Here is a 17,204-nt window from a genome sequence, read left to right on the forward strand (position 1 = left end):
TTGATCAACAATTACCCCTTTCCTAGCACTTCTCTTCAAGATGGAATCAATTTTAGGGGTTCTGGTGGCAAAAACCAACTTCCTCACTTTTCCAATTAGATTTCCAGCATGTCCGTCCAGTTTCACACATCCGGCTTTTCGCTGGTTTGGAGGATGCGGCGCATGCCAGTACAGTACAATACAGTACAATGGCAGCGCCGCAACTTCCGGGTCACATGATCCGGTCACATGACAGCATGTGACCGGCGTTTGTCGCGCTGCCACTGTACTGTATACACTGTACTGGAGTGCGCCGCATCCGCCAAACCGGCGAAAAGCCGGATGTGTGAAACCGGCGTCCCTCTTGCAGATTATCTCTTATTGCCAGCTGCAGCGCGTGCAAAACACAGCGCATGTGATGAATATGAAAGTGTTTTGAAGCAGCTTCAGCAAGATCATCTAATTCTAAAGTATAATTTTGCTGTTCTTCTGTTGTAATATCTGTTTGTTCCTCAGTTACATGAACAGCACTGTGGCTCCATCTCACACATACTGAATCCTAAATTTTCTTCTAGATGTTGTTCATTACTCTCATTCATCAGTGTAATTGCACTTATCAAGTTTGAAGCATTGTCCTTTATAATAGCTAGAACCTGTTCTTTTTTTGAGTTGGTAATCTTGCAGAACTTTTTCCACTAAGGCCTGGAGAAACTGGCCAGTGTAATGAGCTTTAGTATCTTTTAGGCCTCTGCCACACTCACGTGAAATTCACGCACATGCCAAGAGACACGTATTTCCCCTGCGTGTTGCGTGCCGGTAAGTACGTGTCTCTGGTACGTGCGGGACACGTGTGTTCTACGTGTGCTATCCGCGATAGCACACGTAGAACCGGTAATTTACATACTCACCTGGTCCTTCCTGCTGTCTGCGCTGCTGTCCGTGGTGCTGATCCTCGGTCTCCAGCCCTCCCGTCTCCCCGCTGCTGCTGCTGCTGCTGCCAGGCAGTGAAGTGAATATTCTATGAGATTAATGAGCGGCGATCGGCAGCAAGAGGCAGCAGCGGCAGAGACCGGAGGGCTGGAGAAGGTGAGTAAATGTTTTGGTTTTTTTTCCTCTGACACGTGTGTTTTCTCTGGCGCGTGTCACACGGGACCGCATCCACACTACACCCGTGTGGTACGGGTGCGGGCCGCGTGACACCCGTGCTGCGGGAGAAAACACTGACATGTCAGCGCTTTGATAAACGCACACACGTACAAACGCACACGGACACACGTTCCGTGTGGTTTTACGTGTGTGTGCCTGCTACAATAGGGTAGCATTGCTGAACGTGTCTCCGTGCCGCCGGTACGTGTAAAAACTGACAAACACGTGCCGGCGGCACGGATGTGTGTCGCAGGCCTTACTGCCAGTGTCTTGCTAACAATTTCTTTCTTGTTACAAACATATTGAACATTGATGGCAAAATAATTCAGTGAAATGCAGTGACTCCGGGGATCCCAGCAAAGGCAATGGGTGAAAAGATAGGACATTCAGACACAGCGTTTGTGGCCTTTTTCTAATCTGCTTTTGCTATTGAAAGCATTATTTATGAGCTCAAAAATCTTTCAGGTGATGGAGTTTTTTAAAAAGCTGATCTGCTTTTGCAGCTGACAAACGTATCCTCAAAAACGCAGCAAAAACGCTGTGTGTGAATGTAGCCTTAGAGCAGGAATAGAACAGACATTTTATAGGACATTTCATAACTTTCCCAAATTCCTATGAAAAAATATTCAGCACATTCTGCATTGAACGGCTGTACCCAATTTATTATATATTTTAGGAGTCAGAGTCGGTGCATTTTATACCGACTCCAACTCCACCAAAATGAGCTCCGACTCCGACTCCACAGCCCTGGTAGAATGGGAGGTCATAAAAGCTGCCGGGTAATGAAGTGATTCATGCGAAATAAATTAAAATAGTAATTTTATTAATCAATTATTGTTAAATAAAAAAGCCCCCAACAAAACAGAAAAAAACAGGCAAAACATCTATTACTATTATTTATTATAGAGCCATTTATTCCATGGCGCTTTACATGTGAAAAAAGGGCACACATAAACAAGTACAATATTCGTGAACATTTCAAGGCACAGACTGGTAAGGAGGAGAGAGGACCCTGCCCACGAGGGCTCACAGTCTACAGGAAATGGGTGAGGATACAGTAGGTGAAGGTGGAGATGGTCATGCAACCCTATGACAGGTTGTGGATGGCTTTTTATGTCATGATTAGGGTTTTGAGCTGGAGTTGTTGGGCAATGGGAAGCCAGTGAAGGGATTGATAGAGAGGAGAGGCCGGGGAATAGCAGGGGGACAGGTGGATTAGTCGTGCAATAAAATTTAGGATAGATTGGAGGGGAGTAAGAGTGATTGAAGAGAGGCCACAGAGCAGGAGGTTACAGTAGTCCAATCGGGAGATAATGAGGGCATGCACTAAGTGTTTTTGCACATTCTTGGTCAAGGATTGTACAGAATATTATTATTTTTTATTATTATTATCATTATAATATTATAACGCCATTTATTCCATGGTGTTTTATATGTGGAAAGGGGTACACATAATAGGGACAACTACAATAATCATAAACAAAACAAGGCACAGACTGGTACAAGAGGAGAGAAGACCCTGCCCGCAAGGGCTCACGGTCTACAAGGGATGGGGAGGATATAGTAGGTGAGGGTGGAGATGGTTGTGCGTCGTTATAGAGGACTGAGGGTTACTGCAGGTTCTTGGCCTGTCGGAAGAGGTGGGTCTTCAGGTTCTTTTTGAAGCTTTTCAAGGTAGGCGAGAGTCTGATGTGTTGGGACAGAGTGTTTGAGAGTATTGGTGAGGCATGGGAGAAATCTTGGATGCAGTTGTGTGAAGAGGAGATGCGATGGGAGAGAAAGAGATCTTGCGAAGATCAGAGGTTGCATGCAGGTAAGTATTGGGAGATGTATGGAGGAGACAGATTGTGGTGGCTTTGTATATCATGGTTAGTGTTTTGATATTGAATCTTTGGGCAATGGGAAGCCAGTGAAGAGATTGGCAGAGAGGAGAGGCTAGGGAATAGCGGGGGGACAAGTGGATAAGTCGGGCAGCAGAATTTAAGATAGATTGGAGGGGAGTAAGAGTGTGAGAAGGGAGGCCACAGAGCAGGAAGTTACAGTAGTCCAGGCGGGAGATAATGAGAACATGCACTACTGTTTTTGCAGATTCTTGGTCAATGAATGTACGGATCTGGGAACTATTTTTGAGTTGGAGTCAGCAGGCGGTCGAAAGGGCTTGAATATGTGACTTGAAGGAGAAAGCAGAGTCAAGGGTTACCCCCAGGCAGCGAGCACGTGGGACTGGGGAGAGCGAGCAGCCATTCACTTTGAATGATAGGTCAGGTGGAGTGGTAGAGTGAGGTGGGGAAGATTGATGAATTCTGTCCCTATGAGGGACTGCGAACATTGCCTGGTAATTAGAGGGAGAATTATATAATACAATGAAAAATTCACAACAATAGATTGTAACAGAAACTTATGACAGCAGGGGATACACAAAACAATTAATATTGAGGTTGTTTATCCATAGACTAGAACTATAGTTTTAAGAAACATGAATATAGTTGCACAGAATTTAATAAATTAATAAATGAAAATAATAATAAATAGATATATAATTTATAAAAGCCTGTACATCAAAAAATTAATGTAACAACTTATTTAACTTTTATGTGCTTATCTTTAACAACTTGTATGCTTAAATATGCTTGAATAACAGTGAGACTTACCACAGAACATGAGTGTGGTCTCGCACCTATGCCCATACAGATAGCACTTACCCTAGGCGTATATACTGATTTCCTAAGTCTAATTATCAGGAAGTGCCTAACTACTGTTCCCCCAATTGCTGTCCACAACCTATACCTTGGCACATATACCTTGGATAACAGCAAGTGATACTCGTTCCAGGCAGACTGTTCCTTGGCGAAACGTGCATTGGGGTGGAGGGACTGGCAGTCTGAAACGGGTATCACCTGCAGTTATCCAATGTACTGTATATGTGCCCTTATAGATTTGCTATAGAAGTATATGTGCCCTTATGCTTTGATACGTTGTCCTTTTCATACCCATAGTACTCGAGTGTACAAAGTAACTCGTCTTGTAGGACACTCACATATACGTAGCTCAGCATTGAAACCACCATCAACCTGGGCAAGTATCCAACGCCTTTTTCTATGAAACACCCCCATTTCATCAGGCTTCCTCCACCAAACTTGACAGTTCCTTCTATTTCTTGATCCATTATCCCCTTTTTCCCTTGATTCTTAAAGACCCATTTCCACCCATCGGAGCCTAGTCTTTTGACTTTCATCTCATTGCACCAAATCACCTGTTTTCAATCTTCTACTGTCCACTTTTCGTACTTTTTTAAAACTTGAGTCAACGCTTATGATGATATTGAAGTCGAGGCTTCTTCACCTTTTTTCGGGCCACCATTCCACACTTGTGTAATGTGCGTCACACGGTGCTTGCATGGACGTCTGTGATCTCACTATTATGAACCATATGAGCCACCTCCACTGCCGGGTGTCACCAGAACTGATAGAGCTTGTGATGAGCCAATTTGTTGACGCCGATATTTTGCCTCCACATCACGTCTTGGCTTTTGAATGGATGGACGGACTTCATTTCGTGTTCTTCTAACTGTCATGGCCTCACATGATGCAGTTTGGCAATTTTCTTGGCCAGGAGATCTCTATCGATGAGCTGGATAATGCGGTTTTTCTTTTCTTGGGAAATCTTCTTCATAGATGTGCCTCGGTTGAACCAGTGACCTTTCACTTGGGAATCAACCAAGCAACACACTGAACTATTAGGGAATGTGACAACTGGTTGCAATTTGTAGGATACAGGATATAAAAGATGTTTCCACCACCAGGAGCAAAACAGTAACAATACAGTGACATGACAAGAATCTGCATAACTAAATGTATGTTAAATAGTATTTACATATGAGATAACCAAGATGATTAGCTATAAAATGAAGGTAGTCTCACGTTCGAAGCTGTAATGGATGGTGAGCTATGGAGCCTAAAAGTCAAAGGTTCAAAACATTGTTACCATTTTGCTTGTAAGTGTAAGATAAAAAAAAAAACGTGGGCCCTACCATTTGTTACCTATGCTTTTGTGAGCACACCCCACATGTAGTCAAAAGTTCTGTTTGGACACACGGCAGGGCTTGGAACGGAAGAGGCGACATTTGGAATGTAAATTTCTCTAGAATAAATTGCAGACATCAGGTCTCATTTACAGAGTCCATGAGGTATCAAAACAGCAGACACCCCCACAAATCACCCCACTTTGGAAATTAGACCCATCAAGGAAATTGTGTGTGTGTGTGTGTTGAGCATGTTGAACCTGTAGATGCGTCACAGAACTTTCTAAAATGTTGATGTGTAAATTTTTTGTTTTCCGCTAAAATGTCGTTTTAGCTATAAGTTTGTAATTTTCACAATGGAGAATAGCTTAAAATGGACCCCATAATTTTATTGCACAATTTTTCCTGAACATAGTGATGCCCTAAGGGTACTTTACATGCTGTGACATCGCTAGCGATCTCGTTAGCGATGTGAAATTCTAGATCGCAAGTGCGATCTTTTGAGATCGCACATGCGTAAAATGACCCATGTGCGATCTCGAAAGATCGCACTTGCGATCTAGAATTTCCCGTCGCTAACGAGATCGCTAGCGATGTCGCAGCATGTAAAGTACCCTCTAGAGGTTGTCACAATCTATTGTTTGGCCACAGATCAAGGCTGGGAAGGAAGGAGCACAATTTGTTTTTGGATCACAGATTTTGCTAGAATAGTTTGCAGGCGACATTTGCGGAGCCCCCAAGGATCCAGAGCAGCAGCAAAACCCCTAAAATGACCCCATTGTAGAAATTGCACCTCTCGGTGAATTCATCTACGGCTGCAGTGACTATTTTATAACATCCACGCCATGCTTTTTTCTGTAGAATTGCAAACATGCCAGCCTAGTGTCCATACATTGTGTCCAGCTTGTTCTTCTGGCGACATGCACCCCGTAAATTGTTAATTGGGTTCTCCGCACTACAATAATGCCAAACATGTGGCTGTTCACATTTCGTCTGAAAATTCTGACTGTGGTGGATTATTGGACGTGTTGGGGCACAGAATTCCAGAGGATGGGGGAAACTCAGGAGAAGTCTTGAAGGCGATTGGGTGTAGAGGAGAGAAGGAAGCCTTCAGTGGACCAGAGATTACATGTTGGAGAATATTGGGAGATTAATTCTGAGATATGAGGAGACAGATTATGGACGACTTTGTAGGTCAACATTAGTAGTTTGAACTGGATACGGTGGAAAATTGGGATCCAATTAAAGGAGAGGCGGAGGAGAAAGATGGATTAGTTGGATAGTAGAGTTAAGGACGGATTGGAGAGGTAATAGACTGTTAGCAGGGAGGCCATAGAGGTGGATATTGCAGTAGTGGAGGCAGGAGATGATGAGGGCTTGCACTAATATTTTTTGTAGATTGAAGGCTGAAGAAATTACGAAGTCTGTTAATATTTTAGAGATGGAGGGAGCAGTAGGTGGCAAGAGCTTGGATAATTGGTTGGAAGGACCGGCCAGAGTCAAGGGTTACGTCAAGGTAGCTGACTTCTGGTACAGGGGAAAGCATGATGCCATTTAATGTGGTAGATCGGGTAGAGGAGTTAGGTGACATGGAGGGAAGATGAGTTCAGTTTGGGCCACGTTGAGCATTAGGAAGCGTGATGAGCAGAAGGATATGGCTGATAGACACTCCTAGATTCTAGACAGCAGAGAGGTGATGTCTGGCTCAGAGAGGTAGATCTGAGTATCATCACTGTATAGATGGCACTGAAAGCCATGTGGCTTTATGAGTTGTCAACAGCCAAAGGTATAGATTGAGAAGAGGAGAGGTCCCAGGATAGAGCCTTGAAGGACACCAACAGAGAAAGAGTGGGATGAGGCGATCGTGTGTAAGACACTAAATCTGAGGTTGGAAAGGTAAGAGGAGATCCAAGAGTGAGCAAGGTCTTTGATACTAAGGGAAGAGAAAACATATATAATGTGTTAGTACAGAATTATTAGCCTGCCCCAATCTACAACCTTTGCTAATTTTAGGCAGGAACTGTAAATACAATTCATTTTTATTGATTTCATTAAAAAAAACAAAACTGTAAAAGTGTCTCTTCACCCCTTGACAAAAAAAAAATATAATATAATAAAACGATACCAAAGGACCAGGTTGGCATGGAGCACTCCACCAGGTGAATGTATTGGTGCTCTCATCTACCCACATACCTGTTAGCATTACTTGGTGTGAACCTTGGCCCCATAGCAGTACTTCATTGCTGGACATAACAGTCTGCCCTACATGTAAAATAATTAGGAGTTAAAATAAATGAAATACGGTCACCAATATATTGCACTAGGCCCCTCAGGAATCATCTCATCTCATACAATTACGTGAATAGGAATGTGACATGCAAAGACTAACATATAATGGTCTTGCCATATAGGATTTGTAAAATATGTTTTTTTCTTCATTCTTCATTAGGGATGGTGGAAGAATATGATTTGATTTTAATATAGGTCTGCATAGATTTCAGATGGTACCGTATTTTTCCCAAACTAAGACACTGTGTTATACTTTTTTACCCCCCCTTCAAAAAAAAAAAGCACTAGGGCTTATTTTTGGAGGAAGTCTTCTTTTTGGAGAAACACCCCACTTCCAAGGAGACTCATACTTACCAGACCCGGACATCTGCATGGCTCCCAGGTCCTCCCCTGCTTCTGGTTGGCTGGCTGGCACACACACACACTTTACATCCAGCGTTACAGAATACTTCCAGCCACAAGGAATGATGAGAGGAAGTCACGTGTCTGTCCGCAGGTCCTGTAAGCTAGCATTGCGGCAGGTCCTTGCGCTCCACTGTCCACTGCACAGCCTCTCAGGATTCTGCCAGCCAGAAGAAATCGGTCTCGCTGGATGTGGTGTGTGTGTGATGCGATGTGTGTGTGATTCGATGTTTGTGTGTGCGATCTGATTGTGTGTGAGATCGGATGTGTGCGGGGGTGTGATCACTGCAGGTCTTCTGCTCGCACATCTGGTGAGTGTGATTACGGGGTGCCCACTATCTATAATGAAGTGTCCTACAGTATCTAACTTTTTTAGCTGCACACTTAATTATTGAACAGCGACTAGGGCTTATTTTCAGGGGAGGACTTATATTTAAGCCTTGCTCCGAAAATCCCTGCTAGGGCTTATTTTTAGGGAAGGGCTTATTTTTTGGAAAAACACGGTATTTGTCTTAATCCAAGATCATTGCTGGGCGGATTACAATATTTTTGTTTTCCTGCAAGCTTTTAATTTCTAGTCATTCACCTCTAGTTAAATTATAATGTTGGTGAAAGGTATTATCCTCTTCCCGATGGTAAATAAACATCGGTGCTTGCTGGTCTTTCTTCAGCCCCAATATTTATTTATGGTCAGCGGTGTGGCAGCGATCGGGACCCATAAAGTCCTTCAAGTGCCGGGATTCAAGTGCAGAACGCTAGATCAAACTGGCGACATCATGGGACCTGATTGGTTCCCTTGTGCCCAAACAGTAGTGTTTCATCACATATGTGGTACTGGTGTAAAGGCTGCTTTACACCTTACAATTTCCTATGCGATCTCGTATGCAATCGCACACGCCCCCATCGTTTGTGCGACTCGAGCAATTTGTTGCCCGTGTCGCACAAACGAGTAAATCCCCCGTCACACGTACTTGCCTTCCATACGACCTCGCTGTGGGTGGTGAACATCCACTTCCTGGAGTGGGACGTTCGGCGTCACAGCGACGTCACACGGCAGCCGGCCAATAAAAGCGGAGGGGCGGAGATGAGCGGGACGTAAACATCCCGCCCACCTCCTTCCTTCCGCATAGCCGGCGGGACCCACGGGACGCAGGTAAGCTGAGATCATCATTCCCGGGGTGTCACACACAGCGATGTGTGCTACCTCGGGAACATTGAACAACCGGACGTTCAATTTTTAGAAATTGAACAACGTGCATGCGATGAACGTTTTTGCGTACAATGGCAATCGCACGTAGGTTTCACACTCTACAATATCACTAACGATGCCGGATGTGCGTCACTTACGACGTGACCCCGCCGACATCTTGTTAGATATATTGTAGCATGTAAAGCCTGCTTGAACAGGAGAAATTGCACAACAAATTGTATGGTCCATTTACTGCAGTTACTTTGTGGTTAAAATAACTTTTGTGTGAAAAATGTAAATATTCTTTCCTTCCACATTGCTTTAATTTCTGTAGAGGGTTAATAAAGTTCTTGGATGTGGTTTGAGCACTTTGAGGGATGCAGTTTTTATAATAGTGTCACTTTTGGGTATTTTCTATCACATAGGCCCCCTCAAAGTCACTTCAAATGTGATGTGTGCCCTAAAAATATTGGTTTGGTAAATTGTATTGGAAAAATTAGAAATTGCTGATAAACTTTTAACCCTTCTAACAAAAAAATTATCTTTAAAACAGGATGCTGATATAAAGTAGACATGTGGAAAATTTTATTTATTAACTATTTTGCGTGGTATAACTATCTGGTTTAGAGGCATAAAAATTCAATATTCGAAAATTACAACATTTTCGCATTTTTTTATTAAACTCTTTGCTATTTTCAGAAACACAAAATCATATTGAGCAAAATGTACCACTAACAACGTGTCACGGAAAAAATAAATCTCAATTGCTGGAATCCGTTGAAGCGTTCCAGTTATTACAATATAAAGTGACGCTGGTCAGAATTGAAAAAATTGTCCTTGTCAGGAAGGTGAAAACAGGATGGGGGGGTGAAAGGGTTAAAGGATTCGGAGTACTCATGGATCTGATGAAAATTAGACTCATTTTAAATTGGTTTTACAGAAATAATCTGGTACTTTTTTGTTAATAAAATGTTTCTTTAGGGTTCATTTGTGCATGAATTCTTTGATTTAATTAAATGCTTGAAACCAAATTTACTGGAAGCCGCAAATGTCAAGTCTTTACTTAAAGAGAATATGGAAGGAGGTTTTTTTGGTTTTTAATCTGAGAGCAGCAAAAAAAAGTCTATGATTAAAGGGAACCTGTCAGGTCTAATATGCCCCCCAGAACCACGAGCAGTTCTGGGTGTATATTTCTAATCTCTGCCTAACCGTCCCTGTATCTAGTAGCATAGATAAAGAGATTTTTAGAAAAAGTATTTCTAAAGATCCTTTATGATATGCTAATGAGCGCAGGGAATAGTCGCAAGGGTGTTAGATCCTGTGCTCATCCTGCCCTCTTAGCATGCCCACAGGGGCCTGCTAACATGCTATGCAATGCCCAGCGTCATCAGCCGTGAAGCACATAACTAAGTCCATTGTCACCACTTCAGATTGCCAGGTTTAGGCTTAGTGCACAAGATCATAAGTCCTGGCACTTCCGGTCATGCACATTATGAAGCCGGGTGTACGCGTCCCGGCTTCAGAGAGGTCTAGTGAGCTTGACCAGAAGTAACAAGCATTCTGATCATGCGCACTGACCCTAAACCCGGCAATCTGAAGCAGTAACAACGGACACAGGTATGCACGTCACTGGATGCAGACGCTGGGCATTTAATAGCATGTTAGTACGCCCCTGTGGGACTACTAACATGCTAAGAGAGTAGACTAGTCAATGGAAATAATGCCCTTGTGACTAGTCCCTGCGCTCATTAGCATATCATAAAGGATCTTTAGAAATACTTTTTCTAAAGATCTCTTTATCTATGCTAGTGTATACAGGGACGGTTAGGCAGGGATTAGCAATATACACGCAGAACTGCTCGTGGTTCTGGGTGCATTTTGGACCTGACAGGTTCACTATAAGTAGTAATGAGGTTCGAAACGTGTCATCCTTGTGAAAAGTTTTTGAACAAATGTGATTTTTTAAATCATTTTTCTGGATTTTCATTTTGTTTTCAAGTGTTTTACACGGGTCCATTTCCATCTTGTGTATAATAGTATGTCAGATTGGAATCTGTCCCGTAAAGTGCCCACTTCCCACTTTTCTTCTATAGTGGTCTTGCACTCTGTAAGCTCAGGTTTAGTCTGCTGGTTTCTACCAATCATATATTATTTGTATAACTGCCGCAGACTTACATCCTTCCGGTAAGGTGCTATAATATAATAGCCAAACTCTAAAAAAACAAAACCTCATGCCAAAGATTTGTGATCCACAGATCTGAAACTTCCATTTGGCCCATGCTCATATCACAGTTCCACTGCCTGGAAAAAAAAATGTTGTGACTGGTGGAAGAATAACAAAAGACAGTAATGCTGCCTGCACTTGGCCACATTTATAGTTATTGATCCAAGTAGTCTTTTAGAAAAGAGTCCCACCGCTGTATACATCTGACGGGGATTGCAACGCAATGCTCAAACTGACTGGTGGCTATTCCGACCTGAGCATGAAAACAGATATGTCAATGCACCTGTCACGCTCCGGTCGGGAGAGCTGCCAGCCAGTCCGAGTGTTGGGTTGGAATCCCCATCTAATTTATACGTGTCACAATTCTCTGTGCAGAGCATCTCACAGACCTGGAGACGCTCTGCAGCACTTTCAGACCTGACAATGTGTCCATTCCTTGTGCAGAGCATCTTGCCCTTGGAGATGCTCTGCGGCACTTACAGACCTGGCAGTGTGTCTATTCCTTTGTGCAGTGCGTCTTGCCCTTGAAGATGCTCTTCAGTGCTGTACTCGTTAATGAACAAGCAGCTTGGTCACTATACTGAAGTCCAGGTTGGTTCTGGGAGGTGCTGGTTACTCAGCTTTTCCATCTTCCGGGTAATTGCTTAGGCTTCTTTACTGAGCATGCTCCGCCAGATTTCTGCCAGTTGTTTTGTCTGGCTCTGCTGTGTTGCCATAGTTTGTGTGTCTGCTTGTATTCCGATCTTGGTATTCTAACCCCGGACTGTTATTGAACGTCCATCTGCCCGCTCCATATTCCTGTCGTGCATTCCTGTCTTGGACCCCGGACCGTTATCTATGTCTTTGCTTGCTTCTTTTTACTACTACGTGCCCTTCTGGTATTATGACCCTCGGATTGTGCCCTGACTACGTCTCTGTTTACCCCTTATGATTATACGTGATCTCATGTTACCAGACCCTGGCTCCCCTGACTACCCTTCCGTCCATACAATCTCATAAGGTAGGGGCAAGCATTACAATACAGTTACTTAATGGACTCTTCCCTTAGAAAAATCAATTGTTTTTCAAGTGGAACGTTTGACACTTCTTTACTTCGTCTCTACACTTGTCATGTCTAAGTGGAGTTGTAAGTTTTTCTCGGCATGAAGACGCTTTTTGCACCAAATTATATAGTGTAAAGTAGGAAAACCTGTCCAGATAAGCCACATTTAAAATACTGCTTTTTCGTGAAAATTAGTGCTGACAGATCTTGTTACCAAAAAGTTATCACTATACAGAAACCCACATTGTAATTGCTTCCTTTATTACATTCAGTAGTAAAGACACTGTTCCAGATCTCAGACTTTGCATGTAAAGCAGAGCTCGCTGCTATGTTAACCTCTAAAACCACATGTACTCCATATGTGTAAGTGGAGTCCTAGTGAGAAGTGCATGTGGCATACAGGACATGGTGGACAGACTACAGAAAACATGGCCTCCATAAACTCCAGAATTAAGCCACTGAATTGGCGATCAGAAAATCTTCTGATATTGGAAGAAAATTAATTTTATTGTAAAGATATTTCAAATCCATAAGATTATTAAACCACAGCTGAAGATGCCAATAACTTCCCCATTATTCTGCATTACAGCAACACAGAGGAAGATAATTTGACAAATAACAGCAATAATGGCCAGAATATTTATGCAGTATGTGGCAGTTAGGCCTGCACATCTGCCTGGGCTGACGTGGTCGGGCCGGTGCTAGGGACAGAGGGTGGGGATCTGCCCATAGTTGGGAACAGTCATAACTCCCAATACATAGCCTCACAAGGCCAGGCCGGAACTAAGGACAGAGAGTGAGGATAGGACCGTGGTTGGGGACAGACATAAAACCCATTACAAAGCCTCACAAGGCCAAACCGGCACTAAGGACAGTGAGTGAGGACAGGACCATGGTTGGGGACAAACATGAAACCCATTACATAGCCTCACAAGGCCGGGCCCGAACAAGGGACAGAAGGTGAAGATAGGACCGTAGTTGGGGACAGACATGAAACCCATTACATAGCCTCACAAGGCCAGACCGGAACTAGGGACAGAGGGTGAAGATAGGACCGTGGTTGGGGACAGACATGAAACCCATTACATAGCCTCACAAGGCCAGGCCGGAACTAGGGACAGAGGGTGAAGATAAGACCGTGGTTGGGTACCGACATAAATCATGGCCTCACAAGGCCAGGCCGGAACTAAGGACAGAGAGTGAGGATAGGACCGTGGTTGGGGACAGAGATAAATCATATACATAGCCTCACAAGGCCAAGCTGGAACTAGGGACAGAGGGTGAAGATAGGACTGTGCTTGGGTACAGACATAAATCATATTATATAGCCTCACAAGGCTGAGCCGGCACTAGGGATAGAGAGCGAGGATAGGACTGTGGTTGGGGACAGACATAAAACCCATTATATAGCCTCACAAGGCTGAGCCGGCACTAGGGATAGAGAGCGAGGATAGGACTGTGGTTGGGGACAGACATAAAACCCATTATATAGCCTCACAAGGCTGGGCCGGCACTAGAGACAGAAGGTGGGGACCTGGCCATCGTTGGGAACAGTCATAATTCCCAATACATAGCCTCACAAGGCCAGGCCGGCACTAGGAACAGAGGGTGAGGATAAGACTGTGGTTTGGGTACAAATGCAGTGTGGGAAATTAGTATTTGATCCTATGCTGATTCTGTAAGTTTGCCCACTGACAAAGACATGAACAGTCTGTAATTTTAAGAATAGGTTAATGTTAGCAAAGATAGAAAATCCAATAAAATCCAGAAAATCACATTGTCTAAATTATATAAATTTATTTGCAATTTGCAGAGAAAAGCTCCTAGTCAATTTGTTACCTGCATTAAAGACAGCTGTGTTACATTGTCACCTGTATAAAAGACTCCTGTCCACAGACTCAATTAATCAGTCACACTCTAACTTCTACAACATGGGCAAGACCAAAGAGCTTTCTAAGGATGTCAGGGCCAAGATCATAGACCTGTAACAAGGCTGGCATGGGCTACAAAACCATAAGTAAGACGCTGGGTGAGAAGGAGACAACTCTTGATGCAATAGTAAGAAAATTGAAGAAATAGCATCTTAATTGACATCGTTCTAGGGCTCCATCCAATATCTCACCTTCTGGGGTATCCAGGATCACGAGGAAGGTAAGATATTAGCCTACAACTTGTTAATGATCTAAAGGCAACTCGGACCAATGTCACCAAGAAAACCATTGGTAATACATTACATTGTAATGGATTAAAATCATGCAGTGCCCGCAAAGTCCCACTGCTCAAGAAAGCAAATGTGCAGCCGGCCCGTCTGAAGTTTGCCAATGAACACCTGGATGATTCTGAGAGTGATTGGGAGAAGGTGCTGTGGTCAGATGAGACAAAAATTGAGCTCTTTGGCCTTAACTCGCCATGTCTGGAGGAAGAGAAATGCTGCCTATGACCCAAAGAACACCATCCCCACTGTCAAACATGAAGGTGGAAACATTATGTTTGGGGGGTGTTTCTTTGCTAAGGGCACAGGACTACTTCACTGCATCAGTGGAACAATGGATGGAACCATGTACCGTAAAATCTTGAGTGACAACCTCCTTCCTTCCGCCAGGACATGAAAAATGGGTCGTGGCTGGGTCTTCTGGTACGACAATAACCCAAAACATACAGCCAAGGCAACAAAGGAGTGGCTCAAAAAGAAGCCCATTAAGGTCATGGAGTGGCCTAGCCAGTCTCCAGACCTTAATCCCATAGAAAACATATGGAGGGAGCTGAAGTTCTGAGTTGCCAGCCAACAGGTTCAAAATCTTAAGGATTTAGAGATGATCTGCAAAGAGGAGGGGAGCAAAATTCTCCTGACATGTGCAAACCTCATCAACTACAAAAAAACATCTGACTGCTGTGCTTGCCAAGGGTTTTGCCAGCAAGTATTAAGTCTTGTTTGCCAAAGGGATCAAATACTTATTTCTCTCTGCAAAATGCAAATAAATTTAAATGATGTGATTTTTCTGGATTTTATTTTGGATATTCTCTCACTGTTAAAATTAACTTACCCTTACAATTATAGACTGTTCATGTCTTTGTCAGTGGGCAAACTTACAAAATCAGCAAGGGATCAAATATTTATTTCCCATCACATAGCCTCAGGAGGCTGAGCTGCAGTAAATATAAAGTGAATATTGAGCTTGCACCACATCGATCTTCATTTATGTGCAAGTGGTTTGGAGTCACAGAAGGGAAGTGAGCAGCTTGTGACTCAGTGGATGAAGGAAGTGGTCAGCACACTGCAGCAGCAGACAGAAGCCACAAGAGTCATTTCATAAGACCACATGGAGCCGGCTGAGACTGAACACAGGATACTGCAGGCTGTTACAACAGCGAGGAAATGTGTAGGTGAAACCGAAATTAGATGCAAACTTCGCTTACATTTATACTGTAAATATAAGTGACCTTCACTGCTATGGCCACATGTAGTGCCACGGGGCAATGCCGGCAGGGCTTAGTCATTTAGGGTCGATGGTTCGAGCTTCTCGGATTTCATGGTGACCATCAGCATGGGGTCGGGAGGGTCTGACATCTATATCCTCCTTCAGCTCATTACCTTACAGGGTTCACCGAAAGGGTCCGGCATACACAGAGCTCGATAGGTCAGAAGTTGTCACTCCCTTTTGGTGAAGGGTTTGTAACTAAAAAAAAGTGGCAATAGATTCCACAAGGCGATAGGAAGGCAGAGATTTAGAGGCATACTGCCACATCACACATGAAGTTTATGTCAAGGCTGTTTAGCTACATGAATCCTGCCGCATGCGATAAGTGAGAATAAAACTAGGAGACCAACATTCGACAAGATCGTCTGCAGATTTCACAAAAATCATAGAAATCAGAAGTATATTAGACAAAGACAATTAACACATAGCGGGAGGGTGAGGATGTGGCAATGGCTGAGCTCAGTTACTGTACACGGCAGGAACAGCTGAGATTTACCCCATAACATGAAGGCCTGCTCCAGAACAGATAGAGGCAAAAGAGGCAAAAGAATAAGAGGGGGTAAAGACTGAAATCTGACAACGTCCCCGGGGGTCTGTGTAACAGCAAGAAGGGGACAATAAAGGACAGCCAATCAAGTCAGAAAGATTGATAGTAGTGCAGTTCATGTTGGGGCTCCGGCCATCATCATTTCCCCGTCAATTTTCTTCCAGACATATCCTAAAGATTTCCCCACTTCTCCACAGGAGGAAAGTCTTCCACATCTCCCATTTCATCAAAGCTTTCCTCGCCTTGGCTATAGGTCAGTTTGTATCGTAAGCGAACCTTTTCCTGCGTGAGAAGAAAGCAAAATGGAAAGGTCCAAATCCAATAACTGGTTATGCACAACACAAATGATATGAGACGATTTAAGTACGCAATGGTGGTCTGTATCTCAGTGCCGGCACTTAGTACCTGGCAGTGACAGCATTATACCTGTGCGGGATTGGCCAGCAGCAGCACCTGAGTGACAGCAGATGGAGGCAGGATTGGGTTGAATGCCGGAAGTTCAGTGCCAGACGCCGGCTGCAACTTTACCCTCATGGTCTATAAGAATAGAGCGTTGTTAGATGTGAAACAAGGTTTGTGTGACGCAACAATGATTTTTGAGGTATCCCATCCAACCTTAGGAACAGCGGCCTGAAAACTTATTCCAGTGACAGGGAGTGGCGCTGTACTCAACATGGAGATCACAACCACCAGGACATCCGGTCTCCCTGCTGGAGCGCCCTGAGCAAAGTGGAAGAGCACCCGGAAACTACGTTGGTCGTACACAGTGACTGGGAGGATGCTACCTGCAAACAAGAAAAAATAGGCAACAAGTGTGCAAGGAGAAAAAAAACAAAAACAGAGAAAATTGCAAACGGATATGTCACAAAGTTACAGACAAGCCCTT

At 43.7% G+C, this 17,204-nt stretch overlaps 1 protein-coding gene across 1 annotated transcript in view; it reads right to left on the reverse strand.

The window, feature by feature from the left end:
* Positions 1 to 12,532: 12,532 nt before the first annotated feature.
* Positions 12,533 to 17,204, reverse strand: part of GGA1 (golgi associated, gamma adaptin ear containing, ARF binding protein 1) — a 111,399-nt gene continuing 106,727 nt past the window's right edge. Inside the window, exons 15-17 of the mRNA XM_075321726.1 lie at positions 16,934 to 17,103; positions 16,745 to 16,855; positions 12,533 to 16,600 (exon numbers count right to left, since the gene is read on the reverse strand). Coding sequence (XP_075177841.1) covers positions 16,490 to 16,600; positions 16,745 to 16,855; positions 16,934 to 17,103 — 392 coding nt within the window. The 3' untranslated portion in view covers positions 12,533 to 16,489. The remainder of the gene's footprint in view (positions 16,601 to 16,744; positions 16,856 to 16,933; positions 17,104 to 17,204) is intronic.

Source organism: Anomaloglossus baeobatrachus, chromosome 8 (genome assembly GCF_048569485.1).
Source record: "Anomaloglossus baeobatrachus isolate aAnoBae1 chromosome 8, aAnoBae1.hap1, whole genome shotgun sequence".
NCBI lineage: Eukaryota > Metazoa > Chordata > Amphibia > Anura > Aromobatidae > Anomaloglossus > Anomaloglossus baeobatrachus.